The following is an 11649-nucleotide window of genomic DNA, read 5'->3' as shown; positions in this document are numbered from 1 at the left end:
CACTGCAGAATTGTCCCACCCACACTGGGTGGGATAGCATTCATTTCAGTGGGTTTGTATACAGGTGAAACTCGGAAAATTAGAATATCGTGCAAAAGTCCATTAATTTCAGTAATGCAAATTAAAAGGTGAAACTGTTATATGAGACAGACGCATTACATGCAAAGCGAGATAAGTCAAGCCTTAATTTGTTATAATTGTGATGATCATGGCGTACAGCTCATGAAAACCCCAAATCCACAATCCCAGAAAATTAGAATATTACATGGAACCAAGAAGACAAGGATTGAAGAATAGAACAATATCGGACCTCTGAAAAGTATACAGTGTACTGTGCTTGATTGGCCAGCAAACTCGCCTGACCTGACCCCATAGAGAATCTATGGGGCATTGCCAAGAGAAGGATGAGAGACATGAGACCAAACAATGCAGAATTGCTGAAGGCCGCTAATGAAGCATCCTGGTCTTCCATAATACCTCATCAGTGCCACAGGCTGATAGCATCCATGCCACGCCGCATTGAGGAAGTAATTGCTGCAAAAGGGGCCCAAACCAAGTACTGTATACATATGCATGCTTATACTTTTCAGAGGTCCGATATTGTTCTATTCTTCAATCCTTGTCTTCTTGGTTCCATGTAATATTCTAATTTTCTGGGATTGTGGATTTGGGGTTTTCATGAGCTGTACACCATGATCATCACAATTATAACAAATTAAGGCTTGACTTATCTCGCTTTGCATGTAATGCGTCTGTCTCATATATCAGTTTCACCTTTTAATTTGCATTACTGAAATTAATAGACTTTTGCACGATATTCTAATTTTCCGAGTTTCACCTGTAGAAGATCTTTTCTGTGGATGGGGGTCCAGTGTTTAGAAACCAAAGCAAAAGACCAGCAGATATCATTTTAACCCTTCTGTTTGAATTACATAATGAAACAGAAATGTCCAAGAACTGGGACATCAGGGAAGATCTGCATCCGGAAGGATATCCTGCTTACTAACTAGAGCTCTAAAAATAGGTTGATGAAGCAAAGGCAGCTGAGGCTGGGCTTCTTTACCAAAAGGAAAAGAAATTGCAAGCTCAAATACTTTCTCTCACGTGCTTTGGATGGAAGAAATGATTCTCTTTTATTTGGATCCTCTGTAAAATCAGAGCAATAAAGTGTAGGATTTGGGAGGGGATTCCCCCTCCCCGCCTCCGGCCCACCCTCCAACCTTCCAGCATTTGGCCAGCTTAATTAGCGATTTCGGAGTAATCGTGATAATGAGCCAAGTCAGCAAAGATGTCGTTGGGGTTCTTGCAGCTCAGGTTGCAGAAGCAGGCATTGATCCACATGATTTTCCTGGAAAATCCAGTCCCGTCCGGACACGTGAAGCTCACTTCAATGGTCTTTGACTTGTATGGAGTACAGCACCGATTGTCCAGGCAGATGCCACAGTATTTCGGCCGGTAGGCGGTTGTGCTCATGCATCCAGATAAGGTATAGTTCATTGGTTCATCTCTCCGGTACACTGCGAGGCATTTCTTCCCAGGCTGGGAGGTGCCAGGAGCAGATTTTTTAATAAATAGAAAGAGAAAAAGAGAAAACCGAAGATCAGAGCGGACTCCAGTTTCAGTGGACCCCCCTCTTATCAGGGCCTTTATAAGACTCTGAGATGCCCAGGCAGCAGAGTGTTTATATGAGCCCCCTGCTCTCTTCTCTCTAGCTGACATACTGTGCAATGTTACAAATACAGCGTAACATACTGTTTGTGCAGTTGTGCAAGAGTGCTGTTGTGCAAGCACACAGCCATTACGTAGATGGTCGCACTATTGCATGACTCCATTTGCACCATTTTTGTGCATCTCTGCAACTGCACAACTGTTGCATTCTACTGCCTGCATAACATTGCACAGCATGTCAGCCACTGCATCCCATGTAATAATAACCTCCAATACTGAAATAACTCTTGATCTTGGGGGCTATATTTTAACTGATTAGCTTCACTTTTCTTGAATGAAGAGGATCAAATCTATCATTTCAAATACTGGACCACAATTTGGATCTCGTCCCCTTTGTGTGTGGGGCCTGGGATAATTGCCCTTCTTGTTCCACCCCATTAAAGGTCCTGTGGGTGGGCCAAGAGAGAGTCATTCCATCACTAACACACCAAGCCTATGAGCACAGAGGTGGACTCGGTGATCAGCAGTGGGCTCTTCCGAAGGCCCTTACAATCCGTCTCTCAAGATCCACTCCTATGACGCATGTCCCACAGACAGAGCTTTCTTGGTCATGGCACCTTATCTCAGAATTCCATCCCCAGGGATACTAGTCAAGCACCTATCTTCTCCATTTTTAAGCAGGTTGTAAAAAACACTGATGTACCCAAAGGTGGTGGTTGTTTTTAATGCTGATTTTAATTGATATTTATAATGGCTTCTGCTTAGTTTTTAATTGCTCTTTTGTTTTTATCCTTGAGCTGGTGCTTTGATGTTATTCTTTTGTTGTTAGCTGCCTAGGGAGAACTGAGTCCTGAAAGGCAGGGGACAATATTTTAAATAACTAATACATACTAGATAAAATTAAATAATAGGAGATAAGCAGGACCATAACTCAGACTTAGAAAAAAAACCAAAAAACAGAAAGCCAGATCATGCATTAGTGTCCCATGCTCATGATGACCTGCTCTTACCAGAATGTGGGCTGATGCTTGTTAAACTAGTGACAGTTTCCCAACCATCTCAATATATGTGGGAAAGCAATCATGTGACTCCAAAGAGGAGCCACAGAGCTACTCCGTACCTTAATGTGTTTGGCTATGTCCTCCTCACACGGCCGCATGGTACACAGTCGGCTCTCTTTCATGAGTCGACACTGGTCGTTTTCATTGGAGATCCGTGTGGATATGCCCATCCCACAGGTCTTTGAACAGGGGCTCCAGGAGGATGTGTGAAGGATGCAGTTTTTCTGCCATGATTCAATCTCTCCTTCATAAACTGCAGAGCAGAAGAACACATGGAATTAAGCAAGTTTCCACCCCAATGTCCAGCATGATGAGCAGACTTCTGTCTATGTTTGCTGTTAGGAGACAAGCATTCTTGGTGTTTTATCTGTTGAATAATTTAATGAGGTCTTGATAATTTAATAAGTATTTTAACAGGGCTCTAGACCATGGATTCTCAACGTTGGGTCGCCAGATGTTATTGGACTTCAACTCCCATAATCCCCAGGCCCAGTGGCCTTTGGTTGGTGATTATGGGAGTTGAAGTCTAATAACATCTGGGGACCCAATGTTGAGAATCCCTGCTCTAGACTGTTCCTTAGCAGGGCTCTAAGCATAGGCCTGCAGCAGGGTTTCTCCTAAGCCAGGATGGGCAAAGTTGGCCTTCCAACTGTTCTTGGACTACAACTTCCAGCACCACCACACACAATTTATTGTGTCTGGGGATGCTGGGAGTTGTAGACCAAAAACAGCTGGAGGGCCAACTTTGCCCACCCCTGTTCTAGGCCATGAAAAGTGGGAGGGTCTGCAGGGCTTAAAGAGACAGGGCAGTTATTTCATGGTGCCTGAATACAACGCCTTTGCAATCTTACAGTTCTTCTTCCTTATGTTTGGGGAAGGCTTTATGTTGTAGCAGGGACTGATAACTAAATAAGAGTAATTAGAATAATGGCCATGCTAAGCTAAGAGTTTTCTAGGGATGCTAAAATGGATGACACTTTAGAGGGCACTGGAAATCTTCACTCAGATCTCCTGACTCTTGTTTAAAAACAACAACAGAAAAGTAAGAACAGCCATTGGAGAGGGAGACAAGTTGGACAATTGGCTCTAGGGGAGGCCTGATTGTGAACGTCTGGATGCATACAACTTTGGTTTCGTGGCAAAAGTGACCGGAGGTTTGCCTCGCTGAACTCCGATTTGAACCTTCGGGATTTGTAGTGAGTTTCACCACCATAACCGGAAGTGCCCTTTCCTGTCAAGGGTGGGCAGACCATTCTGAAAAGGCATATTTGAGCTCGGCAAGCCCTTCTGAAGACCATGGCCAATGGCTGCCATCCCAGAGACATCCTGATACACTGCCCACAGTCTGGCGAAGTGCACTGCAGAACTTGCTGGGATGTGGCCTCAACAGACCAGGAAGAGGGAAGGGCTCCCCTGCCCTGAATAAGGAGGTGGCCAAACTGCAGTTGGATGAACATCTGCGATGCGATTCACAGGTAGAAAAATTAACTGCAAGCTGAGCAACCTCCAGTTTCACATTACATGCAAATGTGGGCATTGTCTTTAGGGATAGAGGACCATTTATTTATTGTTTATGTTTCTCTGTAAACTGCTTTGAGAACTTTGGCTGAAAAGCGGTATATAAATATTTGTAATATTAGTAATAATTAGTAGTACAGGTCGAGCACCCCTTATCTGGACATCTAAAATCTGGAATGCTCTAAAATCTGGACACCATGCTGTTAAAAAAAAGAAGAAGCCTCAGCTTACTTTAAAAATGTGGTCAAGCCGCCTTCCCCAGGACCAGGGCTGTCCTACTGCCTCCCTCAGGGCTGGGCTGGGCCGTCCCTCCGCCACCGGTGCCTCCTGCCTTCGCCCGCCCACCTCCTCGCCGCCACCATTGTTTTTTGCCACTGGAACTCTTGCACACTCTCGCAAGAGTTCTGCCTCACTGTATGTATTTACGGACAGTTCCAAAATCCAGAACATATCCGGTCCCAAGCAGTCCGGATAAGCGATACCCAACCTGTAGTAGTAGTAGTAGTAGTAATTTCCTTTTAATCTGAGAGCTCCTGTGTTCTGCACCTGGACTGCTCCACTAGGCTACAGTTCCATCAAGTGCCAGCTGCCACATTTCCCTTTGATAAATAGACACAATCTATTTGCATACAGTGATGGCTGAAGGGATCAGGACACTGGCATCCTGGACTCCTTTCCTCCTTTCCTCGCAGGGTCATCCCTCAACTGTCACCACTGTTCATACCTGCTGAGGATACATGTCGTGGGGATGTCTTCCTGATTTTCTTTGCCTCATCACAGACCCACTCCTCACAACATTGACCCTTCATCTTGATCTGCTTGGGATTGGGGCACCAGCCGAGGGGCGGCTTGGCGTCTCTGCACAAGGGGATGCAGCCCACAGCCCCGTTGATGCACGTGCAGCTGTACTTGCAGTTGGGCTGGAATGTCTCCCCATTCTTGTACCTGATCCCATTGAGGAGGCAGGCCACGCCAACGATTTCTGGAAAAGAAAGCAGAAAGGGGAAACAGGCCATGAAAAGCACGTACAGGGCATGTACAGGGCTCACTTCAAATGGAAGCTCAAGCATATTGATGAATTTTACTCATTGTTTTTGTTATCCGATAAACATCCAGGAGTAACACTAAGTGTTGCTAAGTTTTGTGGAGCTGCATGTAAGATATGCCAGGAATTTATTCAAGCTATCTCTAAGTGAGATTTCAGTTTTCAACCTGTGCTTGGAAGCTAGTGACGCTATTCTCATGACCACTTGACAGCGGGCTAAGGGAGCCCAGCCCACTTTCGAGTGGTCATGAGAACCACCAGGCTCATGGGCAAGCCTGGTGGTTCAGTGGTGGCTAGATATCCGCCTAAATATCCCTCCCCTAAAATGAGGTTAGTGGAGCGAGCGCTCCGCTAACTCAATTTCTGTGATCGTGAGATGCCACAGCGTGGCTCCATGCTGCAGCGACTCATGAGGAGACCCCCCAATCAGGAGGCTAAAACAAGCCTCTTGGCATTGAGGGTCTCCCCAGAATGCCCCATGCTATTGTGTGGGCCATTTTGGGACTTCCAGAGGCCGGGCAGCCCCAATCCCCATAGCCCCAACTGGCTCTATGAAGGAGCTGGTAACGGAGCTGGTAACGGTGTGGGTGGCCAATTTGGCCACCCAGGGCTAGCGACTTGATCATCAGCGGGGAGAGCAGCCTTGACCCACTCTCCCCGCAAAACCCTATTAAGGTTCTACACACCGATCGTGTGTAGAGCCTCATTGTGTTTTTCTTATTGGTCAATGACCATAATAAACTTTTATTCTGAAGCTCAGCCTGGTTAGGCTCAACTCTTCCCAGTGCTTGGAATATAGGTGGGAAGTTAGGGAGACCCTTAATTACTAGATTTACCCAAATGGAAGATGACTCTGAGTTTAAGACAACCCCCCTTTAAAAAGGGTTATATCTGTATTTACCTGAAAGGATGAGGACTCTGCATTTAATATGACCCCCCCTCCCCATTTCTAACATGAAAAAATCTAGTAAATCAAGAACTGGCCGTAGAGGTGGGGATTTGGAAAGTCGCAGAGGGTGCCTACCTGTAGAAGGCACCAAGCTGAGCTCTCTGTTTGTGGAGTATAATCTCTGCAGTGAGCTAGGGAGTGGGGAAATGCAGTGGCTGACAGCCAGACTAAATTATTCCTGAGAAGCCCTATTGAAATTAGGTAGTACAATTCAGTAAATTAGTCTCAATGTCAGCTCACGTCTAACTTTTAGTTCAAAGTTCTACAGGCTGTTAGGGTAAAAATAAACTTCCATCATTTACTACTGGGGGGCAACAAAGACACTCCTTACCCAGGGAGCTGTTCATCCTACGGCCAGCCCAGATTAAATCCACAAGGCCCGCCACCTGATCCCCTCCAATGTGAGCCAACCCATGGCTTCGTTGTAGCCTTCAGAAAACAATAGCCATGGAAGTTGCCACAAAAGGCACAGGGGAGGCTCCCTCTTCCAGGGGTGTGTGTGGAACCTGGAAGCCTGGTTTGGTTTAAATTGAACCAGACTCAAATGGAGCCAGGTCTGGTTAAGTTCCATGCAAATAGAGCTGGGTCCTAGTTTGGCATGAGGCCGGCCCAGTTCAGGCATGTCACAGGGAGGGTGAGGTGGTTTAAAAAAAATTTTTTTAAAAAAGAAACTTACTGCCTGGTCTTCTGGGGAGGTGCTGCTGTGTCTGAGAGGTTTCTCCAACAGTTCCTGCTCTCCCCATTGGCCTCCCCCTGATCTTTTTAGGGTCAGCTTGGCCTCTTGGTGGCCCTTTTCCCCCTCTCCCTTATTGTGGTGGCCATTTTGAAGGCCGCCACACATGCACACTGGCCATTTGCATGTCTGGGTCATGACCTGGGCATATAAATGGTCAGTATGCATGTGCAATGACCTTCAAAATGGCCACCACAAGCAGGTAGAGGCTGAAAAGGACCATAAATGGGCTGAACTGGCCCTAAAAAGACTGGGGGGGCAGCAGGGAGGATTAGGGACTATTGGAGACCCTCTGCCATTTATTTATTTACCTGTAACAGCACCTACCCGCAGAGGCCACCAGACTGGGCAGTAAGTTTTCTTTAAAAAATAAAAATTAAACCCCCGACCCGGCGGGGGGCGGTTTCGGCTTGAGGTCGAGCCAAACCTGGACTGGACCAGACCATGTTTGGCTTGTGGGCAAGCCATTGAACAGGCCCAGTTCGATGGTGAACCAGCTCAACCTCAAGCCAGTTTGCACATCCCTACCCTCTTCCCACACCAGCCCTGTATTTGGAGACTAGGTTTCAGAATCTAGTTTTGGTTGTTTTTGTTCCTTTAGGTTTTAAATGTTGTTTTCATTTAGGATACAAGCATAAATAACAAAACCATTTTAACCTCTAAATTCATACAATGTGACCGTATCTGTTGTTTTCTTTTACAGAAGAATAGTAACCTATAACAGTTAATATCACAAGAACATTACGTTCCAGTAACAATCAACAAGTAAGCATTTCAATATGTCATAAACAAAGGGAACTTTTTGCCCTAGTCTATAAGAACACCATAACATTCCAGCATAGGAAGCTGCCTTATGCCGAGTCAGATCATTGTAGTTCAGTATTGTCTCACTGACTGGCAGTGGCTTTCTCCAAGATTTCAGGCAGAAGTATTTCCCAACCCTACCTGGAGATGTCAGGCATCGAACTTGGGGCATTCTGCACACCAAGAATGCTCTACCAAGCATACTCTACCAAGAATGCTCAACCACATTCCATTTGATATGGCAAAATATTGTTGGGGATTTAAATACTGTCCACATTTTCTCTGCAAACCTGAGCTATTCCACCCCCCCCCCCAAGAATTTGACTGAACATTTTCCTAGGACTTCTGAATAAACATCCATAGGATTGCATTGTCTGATCTTTGGAGGCTTTTTAAGCTTCCATGGGCTGGCATATCATGCTGTTTCACATGTGGTGGAAGATACCATTTGCACAGTGGAACAAGAGCACTGTTGTGCAAGTGCAAAATTTGTGCAGCATTAGGCAACAGTGCAGCCAGTAAACAATGTGCAACTCTTGCACTCAGGCACCAGCACCTTGCGTAGCTGCACAAACATTTGATTCCATTGCATGCATAATGTTGCACAGTATGTCAGCCAGTGAATGGAAATGGTCATTCTGGAGGGTAAGGCTCCAGGCGTTGAGAAGCACAATGGTTTTCCTCCAGACAAAGTAGATTGAGAAGCAACTGCTTTTGAGTTAAAGTGTTCCCAATACAATTTTTTCTTGGATAGAATCAAGTGAAAGGCTTTTGCTGTTCTGATGAGCAGCCAATTATTGTGCCTGGGAAGCCCTCTGCAGATGTGGAGACTCATGAACTGAACATCACAGATCTACCTGCAGACGATCCTGAGCCCCAAGAATGGGAAAGTAGTCAGAAGATAAGGCCCCAAGACTCTGCTTAAGACACACTTCACATCCCTGCCCCCTCATGGTAATGGGGGATCTCTCCTGAACCCTCGGAAGACGTAGGCAGGGACAAACCTCTGATTCGACAAGAACAATGCCGGAGGAGAGCTTGAGAAGAACTATGGGAACAGAGATGGAGTGCTCATCTAGCTGGCCACTGGGGAACCTGAAACAAGGGCTACTCAGGAGCAGGGAGAGAAGGACTTACTTGTAAGTAAGGGATTGCTCATGAGTCAACAGAAAGGCAGCCAGCTGCAGGGGATAAGCTATTAACCCTCTGATCTGAGGGTTAGAGCCCCTGGTGGCGCAGTGGTAAAACTGCCGCCCTGTAACCAGAAGGTTACAAGTTCGATCCTGACCAGGGGCTCAAGGTTGACTCAGCCTTCCATCCTTCCGAGGTCGGTAAAATGAGTACCCAGAATGTTGGGGGGCAATATGCTAAATCATTGTAAACCGCTTAGAGAGCTCCGGCTATAGAGCGGTACATAAATGTAAGTGCTATTGCGATTGCTATTGCTATCTCCAGGCACAGCCTTATAAGCCCTTCGGAATTGCCAGCAAACTGCTGGAATAACAGTTCATGCTGCTCCTGTCTCCAGCTGCCCATGGTTTGCACTCAGCTCCAGAAGAGAACTCTGACCCTAGCACCCCAGCCTAGGGATATGCCTGGAACTGGCGCCTGCCAGTCTGAACGTGGTGGTGGGGATAACTTTAAGGACAGGGGAGGGTGCTCTTACCCCTCCTGCAGTGTTTCTCCCCACTGGTGTTGTGTATTCAAATGGTCCGGCGGGGTGGCCGCATACCTCTCTGCCGCCCTGTTGCTTCCTCATTAGGGATGTGCATGGAACTGCTTCGGAGGCCCTTTATGGGCCTCTGAACCAAGGTGGCAGGGGTCTCCCTTTAAGAGCAGGGGAGGGTGCACTTACCCCTCCTGCCGCTTTCCCCCTGTTGGCATCCATCTTTATTAATGCCCATCGGGTGGCAGCATACTTCCCTGCTGCCCTGTTGTCCTCGTCTTCCGGATATGACTGCAAGTTGCCAACGTGCCTGCATGAGCGTGTGCACGTCACTCATGCACGTGCACCAATGCTTGTATGTGCATGCGACTTCCGGTTATATACTGAAGACGAGGGCAACGGGGCGGCAGGGAGGTATGCTGATGTCCTGATGGGCATTAATAAACACGGATGCTGGTGAGGGGAAAGCGATGGGAGGGGTAAGTGCACCCACCCCTGCTCTTAAAGGGAGACCCCTGCTGCCTTTGAACTGCCCTGCTGTGGTTCTGTGCACATCCCTACCGGAAGTGACCGGAAGTTCCTGGTGCACTCTGGCGGAAGGGGTAAGAGCACCTTTCCCCGCCCTTAAAGTTATCCCCACCCACCTTTGGACTGGCTCAAACACCGGTTCACGGTGACGGAACCAGTTCGGCGCTCCTAGAATGAAGCACCGAATGGTTCTCTGCACATCCCTACCTCAGCCTCTTTGTGTCTGCTGCAAGCTGTACCCAACTGTGAGGACCTCCTGGGCTCCTGCTTCTTGCTCTGACCAGCATGCCCAGGCATATGCTTTGCTGCTCCCCAAATCGTTCCTCACCCCTAATGCCAGAGACCCAGTCAGGCCTGCTCCAGAGTAGAACCTCTGCCCAGCTGTTCCCGTCAGCTCCAGCCTCACACTCAGCTTGATGACCCATTGGCCTGACTCTGTAGAAGATGACCCTTTGTGTGATTGAGCACTCCAGCCTGATGTAGGCTAGTGTTTTCAGGACTGGACACCAGACCAGCTTTCTCTCCAGTATGCTAGTCTTATATCCAAGGGACTGTAATTTTAATAGGACGTTTGTTTTTTTTAGTATTTAAGAGCATTCAGTTATGTGAGCCCTCTTCACTAGTCTGAAGTGGCAAAGTCCAGCAACAGCCACATGCCAGGTGAATGATTGTGGTCCTGTTCTCACTGAGGTGGCAGTTTTGTGTCTGGGCTCTACATAAGACCTGTGCAGGCATTACAAGGACTAAATGTGCATGAGAGAGAGAGAGCAGGATACAGCAGCTTATGCTCAATGGCCACATCCCCTCCCTGCTTACCTCCAGCCTAACATCTGAAAGAGCACGCCTAGATGCTGGATGCATGACTGGAGGCTCTGTGTGTACTTAGTCAATATTGAAAATAATATCGGCACAATCTGTACTAGCATGTCAGGGCAAACTAGGAGTCTTGCTGAAATCTTGCTGTCTACAGCCCTTTTCAGGCGTTGTGTAATCACGTATATAGTTGCAATGATGACTGAAAAGCTGATGCACTATGAAATTCTACCCTTCCCTTTGACCATGGCCTGGTTCAGACTTAACATGAAACCCTGGGTCCATTGTACCTGCGGTTCCAAGCTCCCCTGCTTCTGCTCTCCATCCGCATTTAAATGTTCGAGAGAGCAATCTCTCTGCAGTCACCAAGACTGCAGAGAGGTGGGGAAGCTGGCTGTGTGGGCTTCCTTCTTTCCTGAAGAGCAGCCCACACAGCCAATAGGAGCCACAGCGAGGGAAGAGTTTCCTCCCTTAACTCCGGTTTCAGAGTGGTGAAACTGCATGCCAGTGTTAATTTGTAATTATGGTACAGGCGAGCCGGAGGCTGTGACAACAAAACTTTCAGAGAACTGAAGGTGACAAATGCAGTTTGGGGAGGAAAACCACAGGTACATTTTAAAAAATTTCTGCAATTCCCCGGGTGCTATGTTCTCGTTTGGGAACCAGAAGTGAAAGGAGCTCCAGTTTTCCATGACATATGAACCAGGACATTGAGACATGACATCCTCAGAGCTTCTAGTAACTCTCAAGCTGCCTTATACTAAGTCCGATCATTGATAATCTAGCTCAGTATTGTTTACGCCAGGGGTTCCCAACCAGTGGTACCTCAGATGTTGCTGAACTACAACTCCCATCATCCCCAGT

General features: G+C 47.1%; 1 protein-coding gene across 4 annotated transcripts in view; it reads right to left on the bottom strand.

Annotated features, from left to right (window-relative positions):
• Positions 1-1122: 1122 nt before the first annotated feature.
• The window catches only part of CCN4 (cellular communication network factor 4), a 47218-nt gene continuing 36691 nt past the window's right edge, over positions 1123-11649 (bottom strand). For all 4 annotated transcript variants that reach the window (XM_053247758.1, XM_053247757.1, XM_053247761.1 and 1 more), the window contains 3 exons: positions 4972-5229; positions 2789-2982; positions 1123-1539 (listed from right to left, as the gene is read on the bottom strand). In XM_053247758.1, the coding sequence (XP_053103733.1) occupies positions 1240-1539; positions 2789-2982; positions 4972-5229 (752 nt within the window). In that variant the 3' untranslated portion in view covers positions 1123-1239. The remainder of the gene's footprint in view (positions 1540-2788; positions 2983-4971; positions 5230-11649) is intronic.

This window comes from Hemicordylus capensis, chromosome 4, assembly GCF_027244095.1.
Source record: "Hemicordylus capensis ecotype Gifberg chromosome 4, rHemCap1.1.pri, whole genome shotgun sequence".
Taxonomy (NCBI): domain Eukaryota; kingdom Metazoa; phylum Chordata; class Lepidosauria; order Squamata; family Cordylidae; genus Hemicordylus; species Hemicordylus capensis.
This window is presented reverse-complemented; position numbering and strand designations above follow the sequence as displayed.